Source organism: Zootoca vivipara, chromosome 11 (genome assembly GCF_963506605.1).
Source record: "Zootoca vivipara chromosome 11, rZooViv1.1, whole genome shotgun sequence".
NCBI lineage: Eukaryota > Metazoa > Chordata > Lepidosauria > Squamata > Lacertidae > Zootoca > Zootoca vivipara.
In genome coordinates, this window is record NC_083286.1 from 60,454,693 (window position 1) to 60,479,976 (window position 25,284).

A 25,284-nucleotide genomic window follows, 5' to 3' on the forward strand; every position below is an offset into this window, starting at 1 on the left:
ACACATGGATGTCTCCATCCCCTTAGGTGCCACTTTAAATTGGCCAAAGGCTAACAACACAATGCTTTTTTTCCCCTCTGAGGAGCTTCCCATTTCTTGCCAACAGAGGCCTGTGGCACAGATCACAAAGAATGAACAAAGGGTTTGTATCTCTTCTATGCGATGCCTCTTCAAGAGCATGAGTGGGAGTTGTGGCTAGACATTACCAAGAAAACATGCCCTTCTGGGTTCAGCTACACCTTCCAAAGAAGTCTTCAAAAGCTAATAAAATTATTATTTTAAGCCCTCTTTGAAATGGATAGCAGCGATCAACCTGTACTGAGTGATGTTTCTCACAACCCCAGGCATTAAAAGAGCTTCATTCAAACCTTTTGATTTGTGTTTAATTTAAACAAGCTTTTCACTCAAAGCACTTCAAGTTAACAGCTGTAGGTTACATCTGCGAAAACTTTCTCTGCACTATTCAAAGAAGTAATACTTTTTTAAAAAAGACACATTGAGAGAACACATTTAAGCCTAACAAGCTGTGGGAGAAGGGAGGGCACTCCCTTAAAGCCGGTGGCAGCAACCGAACAGCTAAGCAGGGGCGAAATGGTGGAGATATAGCATGGAATAAGTAGATTGTCTGAAGAGAGAAGTCAGTAACACACCCAGCGCACAGATCCAGGGGAGAACCAAATCTCATCTCAGCCACAAATTCAGTTGGCAACCTTCAAAACCCACGTCTCGAACCGCACTCCATTCACAATATAGGGACTAATACTTACAGGGTTGTTGTAAGGTGTGCAATATTACACGCACAGCTCTGCACTGTATGTTGTTGTGGTGTAAGTGATGCATTACTCCAATATAAGAGCAGCACACAGACCAGGAGGGTGGCTGAGCCAAGCCAGAAATGGCTGACCGCTCTTCAAGCCACAGAGAGAGCTTTGCTAAAGGACATACAGAGCAGAATGAGAGGCATGGCATTGCCATGAGGGGAGGAGGGTGTAAGCCTGAGGCTACCAACTGCTTGTTTATGCAATCTCAATCATGCCAGTAGGTGTCATTCTGCTTTGACCAAAGCAAGGTTAGCACAGTCGTCCTCTTTATGTTCTGGAGTTTGCTGGTATTTTGTGCAGACAACAGCACAGTAAACAGCATGGCTTCCTCTTCACCTTGGCCTTTGAGGTGGAATCTGGCAGCTGAAGCAGCATGGCAAACCAAGAAGGATTTACCAAGCCACCAAGATCCACAGGATTCAGGCAGGAATGCCCCTTCTTTCACTTCTGAGGTTATGCAATAAACTCTCAGAAAGAATCCCGCACGAGAACACAGAAGATACAGGCAAAAAAACAATTCACCCGAAGTTCCTGCACTTACTCTCCAGGAAGGTCTGCCTGGTGGCAACATTAACCACGTTTCAGCACCAGGCTAATGGGGAGGGGATTCCGTGAATGCCACAAGAACCATAACTGGTGACCCCAGGAACTGGATGAAATGGGATTGTAATGCTTACTGCTGTTTCTGTGTTTATTTTTGGAGGAACATTGTTGAACTCAGTAGGTAGAGCAGGAGACACTTCACCTCATGGCTGTGAGTTGGAGCCTTACATTGGGCAAGAGACTCCAGAATTGCAGGGGGTTAGACTAGATGACAATGGGACGCAGGTGGCACTGTGGGTTAAACCACAGAGCCTAGGGCTTGCTGATCAGAAGGTCGGCGGTTCGAATCCCTGCAACGCGGTGAGCTGCCGTTGCTCGGTCCCAGCTCCTGCCAACCTAGCAGTTCGAAAGCACCTCAAAGTGCAAGTAGATAAATAGGGACCGCTACAGCGGGAAGGTAAACGGCGTTTCCGTGTGCTGCTCTGGTTCGCCAGAAGTGGCTTTGTCATGCTGGCCACATGACCTGGAAACTGTACGCCGGCTCCCTCGGCCAATAATGCGAGATGAGCGCGCAACCCCAGAGTCGGTCACGACTGGACCTAATGGTCAGGGGTCCCTTTACCTTTACCTTAGACTAGATGACCCTTGCGGTCCCTTCAAACTCTACAATCCTATGAGTCTATGTACCTGAAAGTCTCTTAATCATCTGCAGTTTTCTAAATATCCAGAAATGTTTGTTTTCTATTAGGCAATAAACACATGAAAGAAAGAAAGAAAGAGAAAGCTGGGATTGACCCCTACAGCACCTCCAGACCCTAGCCTAGATGCCTTAGACTTGCTTCCCAGGTTGTTTTATCTTCCGTTTTAAGCATGAGCCCTTTAGAGAGACATGTTTCAGACGAAATACCTGCTGCTCACCCTCAACCGTTTGGTGAGATAGGGTGGGAAACAAAAAAATAAAAATAAATTGAGATATCAGTTCTTTTCTGAAATTGTGCTGTACTTTTCATTTACACCACCAAATCAAATCACATCCTGATTTATGACTCAACTACACCAGCCCAGCTGGGCAGCAATTGGGCAACAGTTCCTCTTTGGAAACAAGGGCTTTCACACTTTCCAATTTGCCCTGTAAGACAGATTGGCCTCGGGGAAAAGAAGAACTAGAGGACTAATTGGTTTACTTGCTCCAGATTTTTAAACTAATATATATTATTATTCTCATCATTATCATCATTATATGGAAGGGATGAGCTAACATGTAATATTCTCTTTCTGTTATCTCTGCTTTGTTGTTTTATAACCCACTATTGCTTCTTTAGACAAAGGCCCATTAGTCATAGCTATAAATTCAATAAAGACAGTGTAAGGATGCACTTTTACAGCAGGTCTTATACAACTGAAGTTTACATCTTCCACTTTAGTGACATTGTAATGTATTCGAAAGGAGCACTGCTCACACTGCAGGAATAAACTGCTGCTGTCTTGGGGTACGATCTTTAACTCTCCGCCTCAATCTCTCACACACCCATGGTTCTGCCCACAGGGGGAAGGCAGTTCTGATAACCTGGACTGCTCTTTGCAAGAACATTCTGCTAGAGGGATGGTAACTCAGTGGCACAGAGAAGGTGCTTAATCCAAAGTAGCTGTATTCTATGTTATATATCCAGCACTGCTACTTGTTTCTTTTTGTTTTCCAATATATTTCTTATCCTCTCTCTATATATGTGGGTAATCATCGCTGCAGAAGCTTGTCTTTGCTCCAAAGAGAAGAGAGACCACCTAGGAGAAGGCAGCAACTCTCCAAAGAGAATCACTGGGGCACCTCACCAGCAATCTGCACCCCTCCGCCCCGCTCCCTTCCAGTCCCAAATAGGAGGAGCAGGAGGACATGCCTCTTTTTGACAAATCCCTCAAGAGTTCTGGTTCCATTTGCCCTTCTCCGTACTGACCTGCTGCCCAGGCAGTTTTTCCAGGCATCCATTGGGGCCGGAGCAGCAGCGGCAGGCACCTTTGCCTTCACTGACCTTTCAGCAGGTGTCTTGCTCTAAAATTCCTCTCTGTGGAAATTCCTAGAGACTGAACAGACAAGAGCAGGAAAACTTCCAGCTTGTTCTTACAAAGCACCTCCCACTCTGAAGCTTCCCACAAAAAAGATTAAATGAAAACAGCACACCCACACACAAAAAAAGCTTAGGCAGCAGCCCAGCCCAAGGAAAACTCTTAATGAACAAAAACAAACCAGCCCAGACTTGAGAAGGGCCCAATGATAACCCTGCCCAACACCAAGAACCCTGCACCTTGGACTCCTCTCTGGCTTTGAAGGGCCCAGCCAGCACCCAAAAAGTGGGTGGGTGGCAGCAATTAGCACGGTTAGTCTCTGGGGCTGACAAATATATACATATCATGGGAGCAGAGAGCACGTTGGACTTGCTGTCAGCTGTGTTATCTTGTTAAAATTATCCATGAAAATATATCCCCCCCCCCAGTAAAAATAGTCAGAATATAAAGGCAGGTCAAAGCAGGCCAACCAAACTCTGTCTCACCTTCTCTGATACCTCTGAGTAAGGAAGGGCCAACTGGGGGTTGGCTAGGCAGGCAAATGGAACTCAAAAGCCCGGATCTAATTTGTTAGGAAGTCAGTGCATACAATGAAATTATTCACTGTTTGATCTACTCCCAGGGTAGGGCCAGAAGGAACATGATGCCACGACCTTTGGGAAGCTGAGCAGGTCTAGGTCTGGTTTAGTGCTGGGTGGGAGACTGCCTTAGAACCACAGGTGCATGTACGCTACCTTGGGCTCCATGATGAAAGAGAAGGCTAAATGTAAACAAAATATGAGCAGCTAGAGATCAAATGTTGCTAAATGGCAGCTTTAAGCCATTTCTCTAGCTCAGGCACGTCCAACTCCCAAGAGACTGCGATCTACTCTCCCAGTATAAAAAAACTGGCAGTGACCTACCTACCTATTGTCATTGGAGGGAGGAGGAGCGTGCGTGGGGTGGGTGGATTGCCCAGAGTTGTTGAGCTTTTATTTGTTAACTTTTGGTAAACTTTATTTAATCCCACAATCGATAAGGGTCCTGTGATCTACCAGGATCAGCTGGGGATGTACCGGTAGATCGCAATCTACTGGTTGGACATGCCTGCTCTAGCTCCAGGAGGAGTACCAAAAGGCTGGCTGCCAACCTGTGAAAATGAGGTGATGGCGCCTAAAAGCACGCCATGATTTTTCCAGCCCCCCTAAAGGACCTGAAAAGGTTGTATCCCAAAGTTATTATTTGAACTCTTTTACTTCTAGCCCTCTTCCCAAAGTTACAAACACACCCCCAATCTCATTTTAACCCGTTGCTCCAAAGTCGTCGAGATAAGAGTGCATGTGCCGTATGCACAGAGTGAATCTGAATCAGGTCCTGGCCCAATTCACTACCCAACAAGTCAAGCTAAATTTGGCAGCCATTCAAAGATCATACCTAGAGCTGCTGTTCATCGGAAACTGAATGCAATTTCATTCAGGGAAAGCAAGGGCAAAAGGTTTGTTCCATTCTACACTTTACAGTCTGGAAATATTGCACAGTCTGAAAATTCTTCTGCATAAAAACTGAAAGTTCAGAAGAAGCGGAACACTGACCAGGAGACTACCAAAGCCAGCATTTCTGTAAATCCACTTTGTTATTACTCTTAAACAGACCTCATTTAAAAGGTTGTCTTTAATTAAAGACCCTGTAACTACCTCAGTCATTGAGATAATGAGCCACATTTATTTGTGTTAGCCTTGATTATAAAAGCAACTCCTGGAGGCTATACACTCAATGCATGCTCCTCAGACTCTTATTATGGACACAGAGAAAGTAAGCTTTATATTCACACATTTTTTTTAAAAAAAAAAGCTATCTGGGGCTCTTACAATCAGGTACTGGTATTGCGGGGATCAGGAGAGAAATCTGGGTAAACTTCACCCGCAAGAACATACCATGGGACCCTTCCCTGTTGGACCATCCAGACTGCCATCAGACTGCTAATCTTTAGCAGTCATTTATTAACTCGTGGTAGATTCAATTAAAGATTCAGATAGGTAGGCATATTGGTCTGTCGCACCCAGGGACATACCGGTAGAGGCACTTTCGAGGAGCTGACACAGGCTATGCCTCAGCCAACTAAAAGCCCCAGCAAGAAGCTGACAGTTAACAGTGCCTGCACTTACTTGCCATTAGAATGTTCACCTGCCAATGCTTATACGATTGGTTGGAACGCACACCCGGCAACCAAAGATGTGTTAGACCCAATACATAACAGTACCGCTCCAGCCACCATTAACAGTGATCAACAGTTATAAAGTTGTAGCAACCTCTGCTTCAGAGTACTGTATCTGAAGAAGTATGTATACACACAAAAGGTCATACCTAGAAAGCTTATACTTAGTTGGTCTTTAAGGTGCTACTGGGATTATTTCTAAAAAAAAAAATTATTGGGAAAGAGTCTTTCAAAGACAAAAAGACTTCTTTTTGGATCATGTTTTAATAAAAAAAAAATTAAATTTTTTTTCATCTTGTTACTTATTAGATTCAAATAAGTGAGCCATCACAGCCCATTGCCAAGTATTTTCAGCTTCCTATGTCCTAGTGCTGTTGTGGTTCACCAGAAGCGGCTTTGTCATGCTGGCCTCGTTGTTGTAAGCCAAACAAAGAAGCAATTCATAAACTAGAACATAAATTGTTACATCCACACGTAACACAGGTTCCCATACATGCAAACTAACAATATGTAACAGATCACGGTAAGGATCAAAGTTTAGTTAGCGGTGCTTATTGCGCATGCGTATTAGATTAGGTAATGACATAGGTGTTAAATATGAAATGATATAATGATGAATATTAAATATTAAATGATGTAATGCTTTATGTGATTGGTTAAATCAAAATCCTTTGTCTGAAATGTTATAAATTCCTCTGCCCAACGTTGGGCGGGGTTGCAGTTTTGCGAAAAGATTCGACTGTAACCTTATTGCTTTGCAATAAACATAATGGACTCCTAACTCCTCTTGTTTATTGGCTAACTCAGAAGATAAGCCGACTGCCTTTCTTCCAGACAACCCGATGCTACATCATGACCTGGAAGCTGTACTCCCTTGGCCAATAATGTGAGATGAGCACCACAACCCCAGAGTCAGTCACGACTGGACCTAATGGTCAGGGGTCCCTTTCCCTTTACCTATGTCCCAGTGTTGCAGTACTCCAACTCCCATCACCCCTGATCCTTGCCCATGCTGCCTGGCGCCCATATCTAGACGGGGCCACACTGGCAATTCCTGCCACAGAGGCAGTGGCTGCTACTTGATTCTCTTTTTCTCCTGCCCTCGCCTCTCCTTGCAGAAGAATGCCTGCGTCTTGCCCAAGGATTTAAAGAATTTCTATCTGATGACAGATGGCTTCCACATGACTTGGAGTGTAAAGTTTGACGGTAAGAATAAGGCTTTCACAGCTTGGGACCAGTTTACTCACAAGGTCGCCGTCTTCATTCAGCCACTTTGATCTGCGGAACCGACACCATTACAAACACTCCATAATACTCATTCTGCATATGTAATAAATCAGTATTTTAGTGCAGCAGCGTCCACACTTTTGATTGTTTTTAAATACGGTAGCTGTTTTTAACTTTTTGCTGATAATTTTATCGACTCTGAGGGTTTTTCTCACAAACAGTATATACATGCTATGAAACTCACATGAAATAAATGCATTCTTATCTGATCACAATTGCATCCACACACCCATTTCCTCCGCTTAAATTGTGTTCTGTCTTTATTTTGGGAAGAGGGGAGCTGTTTAGCAGCAGAAAGATTCTTATTTCAGCAGCAACACTCCGTGTTTGCCAATCCCATCTTTGCGGCCGTGATGGTTAGGTGCTTGCTTTTTGCAAAAAGAAAGAAAGCTGAGATTCTTCTCCAGAGGGCACCATGTTCTGTGAGCCTTCTGTGCTTCTACAGAATTGTGGCATCCATGCCAGCAACCGACTAATGGCTGCCTTTCTTCCAGACAACCCGATGCCCCTTGGCTCCATGACCATCAACAGCATCTCCAAGTTGAACCGAGTCAGAGCGTCACCCGTCTATGCCTTGCCCAATGCCCCCACGCTGGCTGACTTGGAGGACACGGATGACGAAGAAGGTACTGCCCCACCTCACCCCTTTGTCCATGGGAGACCTCAGTGCTCCTCTCCGCCCCCACCTGCTACCCCACCAAAAGTTTCTGCCACCTTATGCACAAGCCCCACCGATGCCCAGCTTCCCAAGCTCTGCCTGGTTTGAGTTTCCCTTGCCCTGCAACCGACGAGAATGCCTGCCTGCCTCGCTCAGCCTTTTCTTTCCCCCCAAAGGTAACGGGGGTCAGCCGGAGAAACCTCACTTGGACTCGCGGAGCCTGGTGTTTGAGCTGGACCCGTGTGGAGGGAATGGGAAGGTCTGCCCAGTGCCCCCACGCTGGCTGACTTGGAGGACACGGATGATGAAGAAGGTACTGCCCCTCCTCACCCCTTTGTCCATGGGAGACCTCAGGGCTCCTCTCCGCCCCCACCTGCTACCCCACCAAAAGTTTCTGTGACCTTATACACAAGGGGTAGGCAACCTAAGGCCCAATCGCCTTCTCAATCTGGCCCGCGGACGGTCCAGAAATCAGCATGTTTTTACATGAGTTGACTGTACTTTTATTTAAAATGCATCTCTGGGTTATTTGTGGGGCATAGGAATTGGTTCATTTTTTCTTTCTTTCAAAATATAGTCCGGCCCCCAACAAGGTCTGAGGGACAGTGGACCGGCCCATTGCTTAAAAAGGTTGCTGACCCCTGTTATACACAATCCCCACCGACGCCCAGCTTCCCAAGCTCTGCTTGGTTTGAGTTTCCCTTGCCCTGCACCCGACGAGAATGCCTGCCTGCCTCGCTCAGCCTTTTCTTTCCCCCAAAAGGTAACGGGGGTCAGCCGGAGGAACCTCACTTGGACTCGTGGAGCCTGGTGTTTGAGCTGGAGCCGTGCGGAGGGAATGGGAAGGTCTGCCTCGTGTACAAGAACACCAAGCCGGGTATGTTGTGTGATACCAGCAGCCCAAGAGCTGTCTTCACTAATTGACCCCATTTTCAAACCCCAGTTGGCTTTTGTCTTTGTGGGAGATGTTTTGGACTACTGTTCCTAGCACCATACCGTTGTGCTGGCTGAGAGTGATGGGCTTTGTAGTCCAGAACATCTGGAGGGCACCAGGTTAAAAAAGGCTGTCATCTATGACGGCCTGTGATGAAGTTTTCCTGAAGCAAGCTATGCTTTGTTGTTGTTGTTGTTGTTGTTGTTGTTGTTTGTTGTTGTTGTTAATATTATTGTAATTTGTATACCGCCCTTCATCCACAGATCTCAGGGCGGTTCACCACATAAAATTACTATATCTAGATATCTATATCTAGATATATGCATAAGAAGATCAATAAGAAAAGCAAATATCCCCCTCACCCAGCACATTTAGAAAGGTATCGAAGATCAATCAGCAAAAGGCTTTCTTGAAGAAGAACGTTTTCACCTGGCACCTAAAGATAGGTAGCGAAGGTGCCAGGCGACCCTTCCTGGGGAGGGCCTTTCACAAACAGGGAGCCACTGCAGAAAAGGCCCATTCTCGTGTGGCCACCCTCCGGACCTCTCATGGAGGAGGCACACAAAGAAGTGGATGAATTTCCCTCGAAAATGCCTTTATCCTTTGTAGAAAGCACCAAGGTCCAGATCGTCATCCCTAGGCCAGATCGTCGACCTCCCTTGAAAGGTGGGGCGGTCCGTTCTTCTTATTCTGGGACCTAATAGTCTCTCTTCTCACTTCCAGTTGTCACCCCGGATTCCGAGATCTGGTTTCGGGACCGAGCTCTCTACTGGCATTTCCTCACCAAAACCTTCACCGCTTACTACCGGCTCCTGATCACCCATCTGGGACTGCCACATTGGCAGTACGCCTTCACCAGCTATGGTATCCGCCCCCAGGCTAAGGTGAGAGAAAGACAAACAGCCCGTCCCTTTACCTAGGGTCTACCGCTCCTCCCCATCCTGCCCTCACAAAAGCCCTGCAAGGGAGGTCAGGCTGAGAGTGAGTGATTGGCCCAAGGTCACCCAGTGAGCTTCATGGCCAAACGGGAATTTGACCCCCGGCCTCCCAGGCCCTAGACCAACAATCTAATCCAGTGCGTCTCAAACTTGGGTCCCCAGCTGTTGTCTGGACCCAAGTTTGAGAAACACTGCTCTTACCACTGTGCCACACCACCTCTACACTGACTGGCTGCTTATCTCCAGGGCTTCAGGTGGCATGGTGGGGGTCTCTCCCAGCCCTCCTTGGAGATACCAGTGGGGATTTGCATGCCACATAAGTGCTCTTGCCTCTGAACGGATCTTTCCATTCCCTAGCTCTGTTCTGCATCACTCCCACTTTCCCAGACACTGACTCTCCAGGATTTGGGGGGCAGACCCTACAACATTGGCCTTTGAGTCCCACTTCAACCCAAAGATGAGGTTGATTTGTTTCCCCCAGTTCCTCCCGATGGAAATCTTCACTCCTGCCTTGTTCCCTGGTGGGGAGACGCCATCTTGTGGTTCACCTCAGGTGCCAAAATGTCTTGGTCTGCCTCTGCTTGTGGATTAAGATAAGCCCTTTGTCCTGGATGGACATTTCATTCCCTGGTAAGAGTTGGACAGGAAGTGGCTGTTCTTCTCTGCAGAGACTCCTCTCTATTAAGATGGTCCAGGCCCCAGAGACTTGTAGAATCGGAAGGGATTTTCTGGCTGGCATGTCTGGTGCTCCTGAGGCCCTGGTCTTCTTGTGCAATGGTCAAGTGAGACCGGACATCAACAGGACTGTTCCCGGGTGGCTTCCCTGACCCTGTGGAGCCCAGTCAGCTGCCTGGTGGTGGAAATCTTAGAGCAAGGTTGACAGGGCACAGGTACAGGTGTAGATGCCTCTGAACACTGACTCTGTGAACACTGAATCTCTCATCCCCTCCTGGAGATCCCAAGGATTGAACACTCCGACACCAAAGCATGACTCTTCCCTTAAATACACCATGCAAAATGATTTTAGGATTTCCATGCTGTGGTGTGATCTCTCTCCTGCAGCTCTGTGCCAAGAAAGCCTTGCAAAGCGTAATAATAGTATTTTAGCAGATCATCTAGGGATTACATTGGGCATCTGCTCCACCCCAAGCAGACCCCCTTCTGTCCCTGAGCCCACCGAGCTGGATCCCTGTCTGAGGCCTCCAGTCCCACGGCCGGCAGATAACAAGGCAGGCCTTGAGACACCCTCACCCTTCTATCGCTCACCTTCCTTCTCTGCTGTGTGCAGATTATTTTTTATTGCCAATTTTGATTGCATCGTTATCAGAGGGGCAATTTGCCTTGACAGGCAGGGCTCGGAGGCTAGAGTCCTCTTCTGCGTCAGGACGGCCTTTGAACCCGAGAGCCATGCCTCTTTGGGTTCCTCTGAGTTCCCTGGTTTACCTTAATTAACTTGTTTCTCTTTGCACCCGGCTCCTCTCCGCTGCCTCCACCACAAAGTGGGTGCCTTCTCTATCTTGAAATAATTTTCCTGCTCTAATATTAGGTTTGACATAGGTAACCACTCCCCTTTTCTTTTTCCGATCTAAAGAGACAAATTCCTCACCCTCTTTTTTATTTATAAGAACTCTTTCATGTTTTTTTCTTTCTTTTCTTTTACCTGTCCTGCATCTCCTAATAAGACTCCCTCCACTTCCTCTGTGCCGTGCCAAACGTCATAGACTTCTATCCTGCTGCCTCTTACTTGCCTTTTCTCCTGACCAAAAGGTCCTAACCTCGGCCACCTTCCTTCAGAGGGGATTCACTCCACCCCCTTGATAATTTTGGTTGCCCTTCTCCAAACCTTTTCCAACATCCTTTTCAAGGCGAGGCGACCAGAACCGCACGCCTACCCTGCAGTGAGTGCCGTTTGCTGCTCCTCACTTTCCCTTCTCCTCTTCCAGCAATGGTTCAACATGTACAAGCCCATCACAGTCAACACGGATGTTGAACATTAAGGGAACTGTGCCCTAATGGGGGTCCCAAACTAAGGCCGGCCCCATTCACCCTCCGGGACTTCCAGAAACGTAAGGTCCCTACAATGGGGGTGGGGACCTTCAGGGTGCAATATCGAGGGCGAAAGCAACAATTGGACTTGCTGGTAGTTAAGGGCCCCTACGTTAGCTTACTGGGACTGGCATGGTTTGGACCTCTGGGTGAACCGCACTAGCTTACAAGTGGACGTGGACGCCATATGCAAAGAGTTTCCAGGGGTTTTCGATGGGGCATTGGGACGATATACAGGACCCCCCATTGCCCTACAGCTAGACCCCGCTGTACGACCCATCAGGCACAAGGCCCGCCGGGTCCCGTTCGCCCTGAAACCCCGCATAGACGAGGAATTGGACCGGCTCGTGGAGCAAGGAGTGCTGGAGCCGGTGCCCAACGCCCCCTGGGAAACTCCAATTGTCACACCCGTCAAGCCTAACGGTTCGGTCCGCATCTGTGCAGACTACAAATGCACCATAAACAAGGCTCTCACGGCCCATGCATACCCAGTGCCAGTGGTCAGCCATGTCCTCGCCACCCTGGCTGGGTCAAAAATCTTTGGCAAACTGGACTTGGCCCAAGCGTATCAACAGTTGCCTGTGGACGAAGCCACAGCAGAGGCTCAGACGATTGTGACGCACAGAGGGGCATTCAGAGTAAAGCGGCTGCAATTTGGCGTTAGCGTGGCACCAGGCATATTCCAGAATCTAATGGACTCTCTCCTTAAAGGGATTCCTGGCGTCACCCCCTTCTTCGATGATGTACTGATCGCCGGGCCCACACCAGAGGAATTTGAGGACCGCCTCCGCTCCGTCCTGCACCGTTTCCAGACGGCGGGCCTCAAGGTGAAGCGGGAAAAGTGTTTACTGGGAGTGCCGCAGGTGGACTTTCTGGGATTTAAGGTGGACGCAGAAGGGGTCCATCCAACCGGTGACAAGGTACGGGCCATTTGTGAGGCCCCAGCGCCCAAGAGCAAGCCCGAACTTCAGTCATTCTTGGGACTATTGAACTTTTACCATGCCTTCCTTCCCCATAAGGCAGCGGTAGCGGAGCCCCTACACAGACTCCTAGATAAAAGGGCCCCTTGGGTGTGGGGCCAGCGACAAAGGGCCGCATTCCAGGCAGTCAAGGACTTGCTCGTCTCGAACTCGGTCTTGGCACACTTCGACGAGAGGCTGCCAGTGGTGCTGGCATGCGACGCCTCTCCCTATGGCATCGGCGCTGTCCTGGGACACCAACTCCCGGATGGAAGAGAGGTGCCGGTGGCATACTTCTCCCAGACGCTTGCTGCAGCCGAACGAAACTACTCACAGATTGACAAGGAGGGTCTGGCAATCGTGAAGGGCGTAAAAAAATTCCATGATTTCTTGTACGGGCGGCCCTTTACCATAGTGACTGACCACAAGCCGTTGCTTGGCCTGTTTGCCCCCGAGAAGCAGACCCCCCAAGTGTTGTCTCCACGTGTCCTCAGGTGGTCAATTTTCCTTGCCGGCTACCAGTATGCACTAATCCACCGCCCTGGGAAGGCGATGGGCCACGCAGACGCACTCAGCAGGCTACCACTACCAGAAACAGGCCCCGACCCAGCGCCTGCGCAAGAGGTTATGACCCTGGAGCTGCTTCCCGACCGACCCATTCAGGCACAAGAAGTTGCGCACCATTCCACAAAAGATAGGGTCATCTCCCGGGTCCTGGACTGGGTGTGGCGAGGATGGCCCAGCAGCAGCCCCGGGCCAGAATTCGCTGGCTACACAAACCGCAAACATGAACTGTCGGCCCACAAGGGGTGCCTGTTATGGGGAAGCAGGGTCGTTGTTCCCCAGCCCCTCCGCAAAAGGGTCCTCACAGCCCTACACGAGACACACCCAGGGGTAGTGAGGATGAAGGCCCTTGCCAGGAGTTATGTGTGGTGGCCGGGGATTGACAGAGAGATAGAGGCCTGGGTCCAACACTGCCAGACCTGCCAAGAATCCCGCCTGGATCCCCCAAGGGCCCCAGTCCAGCCCTGGGAGTCCGCCCGACATCCATGGTCACGCTTGCACGTGGACTTCGCTGGCCCCTTCCAGGGAAAAACATTCTTCATAGTGGTGGATTCCTACACCAAATGGCTGGAGGTCGCACTGGTACCGTCCACTTCTACGGCGGCAGCCATCCGGGTACTACGTAAGCTGTTTGCAACCCACGGGCTCCCTGACACCCTCGTCTCGGACAATGGAAACACATTCACGTCAGAGGAGTTCCAGACCTTCACAGCGCAGAACGCCATCCGCCACATCCGCTCAGCACCATTCCACCCTGCCACCAATGGCCAAGCGGAGCGCATGGTGCGGACCACCAAGGACAGCCTCCGCCGCATAACACAAGGGGACTGGGAATACCGCCTTGCCGCATTTCTTCTAGCACAGCACAGCACCCCAAGCACAACGACGGGCCGGAGCCCAGCTGAACTACTCATGGGCCGGCGCCTTGCAACTAGACTGGACCGACTTCACCCCGACAGAGCTCAGGATGAGGTAGTGGTGGGGAAAGGCAGGAACCCCCGGACATTTGTGGCCCAGGACCCAGTGTATGCAAAGAATTTTGGGGCAGGCCCAGCATGGGTACCCGCCACAGTCACCAAGGTGACCGGTCCCGTGTCGTACGAGGTACTAACGGAAGGGGGGCAATGTTGGCGCCGCCACTGCGACCAGCTACGACGACGATTCCCAGGAGGAACCCGGGAGGAGAGCGGGACAGAGGGGTCCCAAGGGGACAGCAGGGCAGTGAGGCCTGTAGAGCGAGAGGGGTGGGCAGGGGAAGCAGAAGCAGTAGGCACAGAGGGGCGCCCCGAGGGTGGAAGGACACCGGAACCAGAGCTACAACCTAGTGGTTCAGTGGCGCCAGACCAGACAGCCCCGGCACAGCCAGCAGCCTCGGAACACGAGCCAGAACCTGAACCCCTGACCAAGGAACACCCCAGGCCACAACGCACACGGAGGCGGCCAGCAGACCTTGGGGACTACGAATGCAACTTCCCGGGCAGGACTGGAACTTAGAGGGGAGGGGTGTTATGTACTGAGCTGAATCCTAGAACAATAGGATTCAGAATCAGCGGGAGCTACCCAATCCAACTCCAGGTGGAAGTGAATCCGCAACCTGATTGGCCTGCTGGAGCAGCCAATCAGGCGGCTGGCAGAAGTGAATCTGCTACCTGATTGGCCTGTAGGAGCAGCCAATCAGGCTGCAGGCAGAAGTCAATCCACAATATAATTGGCCCACAGGTGTAGCCCTGAAGTAGCCAATCACGCAAGGCCCATTGTGTAAATAATGTATATAAGCAGATGGTTTTGGGAAAAGAGCCATTCGTCTTCTCTTCTTCTCCTTGATGAATATGAGCTGAATAAAGAGCATGAAATTCACTCTCGACTCCGAGTATATTTCAACGGAGCAGCTCTCTGAGGAGGCTGATTCCTTCGTGAACAAGCTGGACCCAAACAAGGTCTTCCGCAGCAAAAGCAAAACTCCAGTGATGAAGAAGAAGCTGCCGTCCCAGGCAACCTCCTCCCAGAAGGGCCAGGCGGGGACAGCCCCCAAGAATCCGCAGCAGGCCGGCAGCTCCTCAAGGAGACGGGAACCCCAGCCCTGACTGATCTTTGCCCTTTGACCCTGCACCGCCCCACCGTGGCTTGGGTCCACCCCCCCGAAAAGTCCTCCCAGTTTGTGACTGGTGGAGCATCGAATGGGACCAAGATGTATTTATCTAAAAGTATTTATTTAAAAGACTTTAGGCTCCGGTTGAATTTCCTTTGTGCCAAACGCGACCAGTGGGCTCAGGTTTGACATGGGGGGGTCCTTTCTTGGAGTGAACGTTGGTAATAATAGTGCTAATAATTATTATTTTATTATTTATACCCAGCCCATCCGGCTGGGTTTCCCCAGCCACTCTGGAAGGCTTACAGCACATATAAAAATATAATGAAACATCAAACATTAAAAGCTTCCTGATGCAGGGCTGCCTTTGCATGTCTTCTAAAAGTTGTGTAGTTCTTTATCTCTTTGACATCTGCTAGGAGGGTGTTCGACAGGGAGGGTGCCACTACCAAGAAGGCCCTCTGTCTGGTTCCCTGTAACCTCACTTCTTGCAGTGAGGGAACCACCAGAAGACCTTCAGAGTAGGACTTCAGTGTCCGGGCTGAGTGATGGGGGTGGAGACGCTCCTTCAGGTATACTAAGCCTGTCTAGGGATCATAATGCAATGGCTGGCTAAGGGGGATTCCCTTTGCTGTCTAGATTGAGCAGATAAAGTACAGAAAGGGAGGGGGAAGCAACCCTCCCCTGGGAAGCATCCTTTGAGCAAACTTTCTATGGTACTGATGGGAGTTGTAGTCCAAAACAGCTAGAAGTGCACCAGGCTGAGAGCCAATCACTTTTCAAGTCATAAACCAAATTGCACATGAATTGTGTCACAATCATCCTTGGCATGGTGTCAGATGAAATAAACGCAATCTGCAATTTGAGCAGTTGCGGATAAGAGAGATAAGGCGGTTTGATGTTTGCCGTTAGAACCATCAAGGGAAGGGGGCAGCCATTGTATGCAGGTAACCCTAGTTTGTTTGCGAACATCTCTAGTTAAAGGGAAAAGGGTCAGGGAAGGATCTCTGCCGGGGATCTAGTGGCCCTCTCACCAGTGAGGATTGTGGGCTACAGCTCCTATAATCCCCTGACCTTTGGCGATACAGACTTGCGCAGACGGCATCCAGCAACACCTGGGAGGTGCTGCGTTCCCAAACTCTGCCTTGGGATGAGATTTCCATACAATCAGAATTGTAGAGTTGGAAGGGACCCAAGGGTCATCTAGTCCAACCCCCTACAATGCAGGAATCTCAACTAAAGCATCCATGACAGGGCCATCCAACCTCCAAGGAAGGAGAGCTTGCAACCTCCCAGGTTTTGAAGAATTTGAATTTGTTTGAAGAGTTAAATGGTAGTCACAGGAAGAGGGTTTTTCTGTGTCTTACGGCAGTCAGGGAGCAGCCAGATGCAGCCAGGAGTCTTATGCCTGATTGTACGTCATAGCCAAGCCTAGAAATTCTCCTGCATCTTTCCACAATTGTTGCACATAGTTCACAAATTGCACCTGTCTAATTGCGTGTACCCGTGTGGGGTGGTTGGGGCTACTTCTGTCTACAAGGAAAACGTTGGGTCACCCAGTCTATAACAACTGAAATAACACCCAGTCTATAATAACCGAAAGTACTGAAGTGATGGTGTATTTTTCAAGGGCAGTGTCTCACAGCGCACCCCTTGAGCATCCTTGCCTAAAGAGATTTTAGCAAGGCTCTTACATAAGCAATGAGATGCAGCTCACTAGCAGCAGCTGAGTGAGAAGAGCACAGGGCGGGAATGAACTTACACCTTCCAGCCTTGCCCTATTTTCCCCGCAAAAAGTGCACTCTGTTTATTAGCTAAGTACATAGATTGATGGCTGCTTGCACGCTCTTGGGCACTGTGGTCATAGCAGACAGCTGTCTGCTATGGAGCAGTCCCAAGTCCAGGATCCGGTGGACGGGAGTCCAGATTTCACAGTCTCTGCTCAATGGTCTCTTCGCCCTCGCAGTCTGGCTTCTTGGTCCCATCCAGCCGAGGGCGATTGTGAAAGTCAATGAAGATGTTGTAGATGAAAATTCCAAGGAGGCTTCCCAACATCGGTGCGCCTATTGGGACCCACCACCAATGATTTGATTCCCTGGGGAGGGGGGGGGAGAAAAGCTGGTTTTATTCGGTTCTAGGAGAAGCCAATAGCAGAAATTGAGCTCAGTTCCTTCTTTGACAGCACAACTGCGGCCCTCGTGGTTCTTTGTCGACCTGGTGGCAGTATTCAAAAGGATCTGGTCCTTTTGATGGGCAAGCCGTGACCGTCTTGTTGCTGGGTGGTGACTACAGGTGACAACCATTTTGAGCAGAGGTTCCCTTCCTGACCCCCATGGGTGTCCTGCCCCATATTGGGGTGCTTCCAGGTCAGCAGCAGCGTGTGTGTGTGCGTGATTGTGCATCCATCGGGCCCACACAAAATGGTTTCTGCATGTATCTTCCCCATCCCTGAACTGGACCATCCCTTGCCTGTACTGCCCCTCAGTTACATCCATCACAACTCAGCCTTCCTTCAACGCAAGGGTGGCCCTTCCTGAGGTTGTGGGAGTGCAACTCCCATCATCCCTGGCTGAGCTGTCTTCAAGGGCAGCCCCAAGTAAAGCGTGTTGCAACAATCCAGTCTGGGAGTTACCAGAGCATGGAGCGCAATGGCCAAGGCATAGCTGTCCCAAAGGGGTTCCAGCTGAGCTAGGGGAACAGAAGGGTGCTCCTTGCCATCAAGACCACCTGAGCCTCCACTGACAGTGTTGAATCCAGCTGTACCCCCAAACTGCTCCTTGGGGGGGAGTGCAACCTCGTCCAGATCTGGCAGTCTCCCACTCTGTATCCCCAATTACACAAAACAGGATCCTGATTCAATTTATTGGCCCATCCTGCTTCCAAGGACTGCATCAAGTTCAGGAGACCTGTTTCCACCTTTTTTATACTTTCATTTTGCACTTTTAAAAGGGGGAAATCCTAGGTACATCACCTTGAATTCCTTGGAGAGGAGGTAGGGTGCACATCAAAAGCACCCTTTGTACACTTACTCCAGTCCTTAAGAAATGTGATACAGTGGAACCTTGGTTTATGAACACCTCAGTTTACGAATTTTCGGTTTACGAATGCCGTGGACCCATCTGGAATGGATTAATTCACTTTCCATGGCTTTCAATGGGAAAGTTCGCTTCAGTTTATGAACAGACTTCCGGAACCAATTGTGTTCATAAACCGAGGTACCACTGTAGCTCAATAAATGACCTAACTTTTGAAATTTCACCTAATGTTGGGAGAGGAGGTTCAGACCTACTTTTGCATCCACAAGAGCTACCGACCAATTTGTTTCAATTAATCTATATTTAAATAGGTGGTTGTTGCCCACCCTGTACCTGACGGACAGAGCGAACTAGGAATAATAAGAAAAAAGGTTCAGTAATCAGATTTAATCAATCCATGCAAATAAAGGGTCCCTTCCAACTCCTACGATTCTATGGTAGAGAAAAGGCACTCACTTGAAGACATCCAGCCCCCATCCAGCAATGGCTGTGAAGATCCTTGGTGGCAAGTCTCTGGAAGGGTTGATGGCGTAGCCTGTGTTCATCCCCAAGGACATGCCGATGACCGCAACCAGAAGCCCAACACTCAAGGCATGGGTGCCTGGAAGAGCACCTGCATTGTTCAGGTCGTTGATGGCAAGGATTCCGATCAATAGCACAGCTGTAGTGATGAACTGCGGGGATGAGGCCAGGAAGGAAGGAAGGATGAAAAAAGATGGCAGCCCAGAGGCAGAAGAGGCCACTATGCTACCCTTACCGTTGTGGCGGCACCAAATAGCCTCTCTGTGATTGGATTTACGCTACTTGTGGAACGGTTCATTAATCCAGACTGTATAACGTTTACTGTACATGTAATTTGTTAAGATAAGAGTTGTACATTTATCCACTCCATGTTTACAGTATCTCCAGTCCCTATTTTGCACATGGCACTTTGGAAGTTTGTTGCTTGAATGGTTACTAGCCTATCTCTATTCTAGCTATTATTCTAGTAAATTTGGTTTTATACTTACTAGACAGTTTGTGGTGTTGTTGTTTTGTTTTGTTTTGTTTTGTTACCTCTTAACCCACCTGAGGCAGACACCAAAATGGCATCCCCCATCCCTGCCAGTGAAGAAGTGGTGAAGGAAGAAGGCAGGAAGAAAGATTGCTACAAGGATCCACTGCCCCGGTGGATCCTGCCGCCTGAGGCGGTCACCTCACTTTGCCTCATGGCTGGGCCGACCCCCTGCATTCTGAAGACTGATTGGGTTCATTTGTCTCTTAAGGAGGGGTCCCGTACGAGGACAATTATTATCTTAGCATTTCAGTGTGGTCCAAGCTCTCCGTGTCTATTATCTAGAAGCTATAGAATGACTCCCTATGAAATAGTTGTGTTTTAACTGCTTTCCCTGATAATCTTACTGTTTTATTCTTTTAGCAAACCACTTTGGGTATGGTTTTTTAAGTACAGTATATAACCAAAAGGATATAACTTTAATGAATTTAAATTTAATGAAAGTCAGTCAATCACCCACTTCTACCACCCTTCTGAGTGATCCCCCCTCCCCTCCCCATCCCCACCCCCTCCCCACCCCTTCTCTACATAAGTGCCTGGGGACTCCTATTTCACTGTATCTGAAGAAGTGTGCATGCACACGAAAGCTCATACCAAAATAAAAACTTAGTTGGTCTTTAAGGTGCTACTGAAGGAATTTTTTTATTTTAATGAATTAAATAAGTAAAGCCAATCCTGGTGCACCAACCTCATTTACAAAGCCGCCCAAAGTCGACATGTACGGAGACGGGTAGGTGGCAAAGATGTTTGCCGTGCCAGAGTGTCCTCCAACAGTCAGGGTCCCCCCGGAATAATCGATCAGGGCCTCTGAAAGGGAATCAACCAGATTACACAGTTCAACAGCAAAAGCACAAATTGGAGAGGCTACAAGTAGACTTTTAGATCGAAACACTCTGCCCTTCCACGGACCCGCAGTGTGTGTGTGTGTGTGTGTGTGTGTGTGTGTGTGTGTAGTGTAGTGTCAGGGTAGTTCTTCTCTCTCCCCTGTGGCTTTGTGAGGGGTTCTAGTGGCTTTGTGAGGGGTTGGGGGTCAAGGGAAATAGCATACCATAATACAGTGCAAACGTTATAGCAGAAGCCAAGAAGGATCCCACGAACTGGCCGATCACATACGCCGGAAGCTTGTACCATGGCAGATTCCCCACAACACAGTTTGCAAATGTAATTGCTGCATTCATGTGAGCACCTTCCAGGAGCAAAAGAAATGGCAGGAATATAAGAGTAAATGATGATAATAGTAATAGTAGTAGCAATAATAGCATTTGCAAGCCACCCCTTCTGTCTTGCCAATTCTTAGAAGGGCTATCTTTGCAAAAACAACACAACAAAGACCATTTCTGAGAGTGTTTGCTAAAAACAAAAAAGCTTAATCTTTTTTGGCTGTTTTCCTTTTCATTTAGATTAGTTTGCTTTTTATGGTATCGTATGCTGAAAAGTTTCAAAAGAAAATTAGACAATGGGGAAAAATCAAAGCAAGCCAGTTCTGTGAGTATAGAGATGGCCTCAAGGCTGAATATGTACGTTTCTAGACCTCCGGTGTGTGGAAGTTCTCCAGGTCCTTTTGCAGAAATCAGTATAATACAGGGATGTATAATACAAAGATGAAAACAGCTTTCCTCAAGTTTGTGCCAAGATTATGGGTGCCCAACGGCAACCACAACGTAACGTGACATCATGATGTTGTCTACTTCCGGTTTCTACTGGAAGTCACTTCCAAGACTTTGTAGGGCCTTGGAGGTTGTGTCAGAGCCCCACTGAAAAAACAACACCTGAGTGCCCTGACACCCAAAGCCCCCTAGAGTTGGCGCCAGTGCTCGTGCCCTCCAGTGCTTTGGGTCTACAGTTGTATAAACGACTAAGAATGTAAGAGGAACCCTGCTAGATCACTGGATCACTTGCACCCTCTTTCACAGTGACCAATCAGGTGCCCCTGTGGTGGGAAGCCCAAAATCAGGACCTGAGTGCAAGGGCACACTTTCCTTGCGTTTTCCAGGCAACTGCTGTTCAGAAGCATTGCTTCCTCCAACTGTGGAAGCAGCACATAACCATCATGGCTAGTAGCCACCGATTGCCCTCTTGTCCTCCATGAATTTGTCTAATGCCCTCTTGGAGCCATCTACGTTGGTGACCATCCCTGCCTCCTGCGGCAGAGAGTTCCACACTTTAACAATGTGCTGCATGAAGAAACACTTTCCTTTATCTGTCCTGAACCAGCTTCCTTGAATATCCATGAGTTCTAGTGCCAAGAAAGAGGGATGAAAACTTTTCTCTATCCGCCGTTCTCTTGGGCTAGGTTTTGTAGTCTAAAACCTCTGGAGGGCACCAGGTTGGGGAAGCCTATACTAAAACCATCCCGGCAGAAAATGTTATGAAACACAGAACCTCTCTGGAACAGCAAAAGGAAAGGAAGAGAAGCACTAAGATAATATAGAAATCAACCTTTTAAAAAACAGCCAGGGGGGATTAGAATCATAGAATCATAGAGTTGGAAGAGACCGGAAGTGAAGATTCTTTCTTGTAGTTTGAATCCATTGCTCCATGTCCGCTTCTCTGGAGCAGCAGAAAACAATCTCTCTCCCTCCTCCATATGACATCCCTTCATATATTTGAACATGACTATCATATCACCCCTCAACCTTCTCCAGGTTAAACATACCCAGCTCCCTAAGCCATTCCTCATAAGGCATCGTTTCCAGGCCTTTGACCATTTTGGTTGCCCTCCTCTGGACACGTTCCAGCTTGTCAGTATCCTTCTTGAACTGTGGTGCCCAGAACTGGACACAGTACTCCAGGTGAGGTCGTCTGACCAGAGCAGAATACAGTGGTACTATTACTTCCCTTGATCTAGATGCTATACTTCCCTTGATCTAGATTAGATGCTTCCCTTGATCTAGATTAAAGCAATTTATGTCCAGATCTAAACGGATTGAAACTGCATCACTGATATTAAAAGGGAGATCTGCCAGGCACATTATCTACCAGACTCACCTGAGATTCCACCAGCTACGTGGATTCCTAACATGACACCGAATCCAAATCCCAGATTGATGCTCAGAAAGTCCCCATAGCTATTCCTTCCTATTACTACCTGGGCAACAGAGCCCTGTCCAATAACCTGTGGGGGGGGGGAGGGGGAAGAAGAGAGACCCGTATGTGTCAAGGTATCCATCATCATGGTAGCAGGACAACATCACCTGTGCAAAGATCGCCTGTGTCAAAGCCATGATTCTTCAACATCAACTTTGTTGGACTGGTCAAGTTGTACTGATGCCTGATTATCGTCTTCCAAAGCAACTACTCTATTCCCAACTTAAGAATGGAAAGTGAAATACTGCTGGTCAACAAAAGAGGTTTAAAGACACTCTCAAAGCAAATCTTTAAAAATGTAGTATAAGCACTGATAACTGGGAAAGACTGGCTTGCGCTCCAGTTGGAGAACAGCCTTTACCAAAGGTGTCATGGACTTTGCTTGAACTCAGGACGAAAGGGAGAAACATGCTAAGAGGAAGACATGTGTGGCAAACTTTCATCGTGATCAACTCCTGCCCGGAATCCTATGTCCCCCCCTGTGGAAGGACATGTGGATCCAAAATTGACCTCCACAGTCTCTTACGGACTCACTGTTAAAACCGTGTTCATGGAAGACAATCTTCCTCGGCTACGAGGGATCGCCAAAGAAGAGCTGTAACCCACTGAGCTGTCTAGGCTGACATCAATGTATGACATTTATACATCATGCTTTCTTCCGAGGAGCTCAAGGCCATGCACATGCTTCTCTTCCTCCTCCCCACAACTCTCCCATAAGGCTGAGAGACAGGCCCGACATCGCCCAATGAGCATCGTGGCTGAGGGGGGATGTGAATCCTGGTCTCCCAGGTCAGAAGCATATTATTTTCCTTCCAGATTGTAATGCCACTATCCTTGTCTAATCCCAAAGTGTCTAATACTGAATTTAATCGAGATGATAATGGATTAAACAGCCCTTGGAATAATTATACAGATTGCGTTCGCTTCATGTTGCAGATTTTCGGGTTGCGAACGCGGCAAACCCGGAAGTGTATACTTCTGGGTTTTGCCGCACGCGCAGAAGCAATCTGTGTGCTTCACAAATGCACAGAAGCGTTTCATCGGGCTTCGTGCATTTGCAGTAGCGACACTCTACTTACAGACTTTTTGGAGTGTGAACAGCACCCCAAAACGGATCGCTTTTGTAAGTAGAGGTACCACGGTATTTTCCTTCCAGATTCGAATGCCACTATCCCTGTCTAATCCCAAAGTGTCTAATACTGAATTTAATAGCGATGATAATGGATTAAACAGCCCATGGAATAATAATACAATATTTTTAGCTGGTTAGATGCTTAAAAAAAATAAAAATAGTATTGCATGAGCTATTCTTGAAGAAATGTTCCTCATTAAGTTGGGCGCAACGGTGCTTTTATCAGATGCTTCCTCCAAATCATGAGACAATGGGTTCCAATCCATAACCAATTAATACAATCAGATACCTAATGCAAACTGAAGTTCAGAACAAAATGTCCTCGCCCGTTTTCTCCCACAATATCATCTTTGAGTCGGGTTGTTGTTTGCTACTCCAAATATACTGTTGAGCATATGAAAGGTTTGCTGATCTCCAGGTGGATCACTAAACGGGGATTATGAGCAGTGCTCAGGTCGTGGGTCACAGCATGTGTGTGAGAAACACTGATCCTTCGTGCCCAGAACCAGGGGTGGAGATGACCATTGTTGACTGTGTATGGCTTTAAAGCAGCTCTGACGCCTATCCTTTCCCTCAAAGAATTCTGGGCCCTGTAGTTTGCCCCTCACAAAGTGACAGTTCCCAGCAACCTTTAACACACTACGGTATCCAGAATTCTTTGAGTGGAGGGCAATGTTCTTTGAATGTGCTTTAAAGATATAGTTGGCACACGCAACACTGCAGTGTTCAGAAGAGCCCCGAGGCAGGATCAGACCTAACAGATGCATTTTTGCACACATACTGACAGACTGGAGAATCATATCTCAAAATTTAGATATGTTCCCCTTTTGAGGGATGCCTGTTTCGGTTCCGATATTGTTTTGCAAACTTGATCAATTCTGCTTCTGATGCAGACTGGCTCCCCTTCCTGCCTCCTTCCTCACCCACACACATCACTTTTTCAGGAACAAGAAGGAGGTGTGTGCATGCCCCAGCCTTTGCCACCCTCCCCCTCTTCAAATGACCCCTGCACCCTCTACCCCTGTCCTGCTCACCATCAGGATGAAGGTGGACAGAGCCTCAGCCAGTCCCTGCCGGATGGTTTCATTTCGGATCGTCAGCCAGCCGACGACTTTCTCCAGCATCTTGGTCGCCGACAGGCAGGAGATTCAGTCCCTGTTGGGAAGGCAGATGTCATAACTCCTTGTGGCACACTCTGAAGTGAGCCAGTGTCCTCCCCTTCGCAGGCTGTCTCCACCTGACACCTCTGACTGAAGCCTGGTTAAAGGGGAACAAGGCAATTAAGCAGTAGCCTGACCTGCAGCCTGTTCTCTCCACCCTTCCTTCTTGCATAAAATTGTAGAGTTAGAAGGAACCACAAGGGACATCCAGTGCAGAGAACATTTGCTGGACGTGGGGCTCAAACCCACAGCCCTGAGATTAAGAGTCTTGCGCTCTGCCGACTGAGCTATCCCAGCTATGTATCCTCGTTGCCCCATGAATCACAGAAGCAATTTATCATCACTGGGTATTTTTAGCCTGGAGAAGAGAAGGTTAAGGGGTGATATGATAGCCATGTTCAAATATATAAAAGGATGTCATGTAGAGGAGGGTGAAAGGTTGTTTTCTGCTGCTCCAGAGAAGCGGACACAGAGCAATGGATTCAAACTACAAGAAAGAAGATTCCACCTAAACATTAGGAAGAACTTCCTGACAGTAAGAGCTGTTCGGCAGTGGAATTTGCTCCCAAGGAGTGTGGTGGAGTCTCCTTCTTTGGAGGTCTTTAAGCAGAGGCTTGACAGCCATCTGTCAGGAATGCTTTGATGGTGTTTCCTGCGTGGCAGGGGGTTGGACTGGATGGCCCTTGTGGTCTCTTCCAACTGTATGATTCTATGATTCTATG

At 48.4% G+C, this 25,284-nt stretch overlaps 1 protein-coding gene across 1 annotated transcript; it reads right to left on the minus strand.

The window, feature by feature from the left end:
* Window positions 1-16,881: 16,881 nt before the first annotated feature.
* LOC118077218 (aquaporin-7) lies at window positions 16,882-24,833 on the minus strand. The gene is made up of 7 exons (XM_060280384.1): window positions 24,700-24,833; window positions 24,437-24,557; window positions 22,172-22,298; window positions 20,232-20,369; window positions 19,872-19,990; window positions 18,586-18,803; window positions 16,882-17,189 (listed from the first exon to the last, which is right to left on the minus strand). Exons 2-7 carry the CDS (start codon window positions 24,524-24,526, stop codon window positions 17,024-17,026), a joined length of 858 nt encoding a protein of 285 aa, XP_060136367.1. The 5' UTR covers window positions 24,527-24,557; window positions 24,700-24,833; the 3' UTR covers window positions 16,882-17,023.
* Window positions 24,834-25,284: the final 451 nt, after the last annotated feature.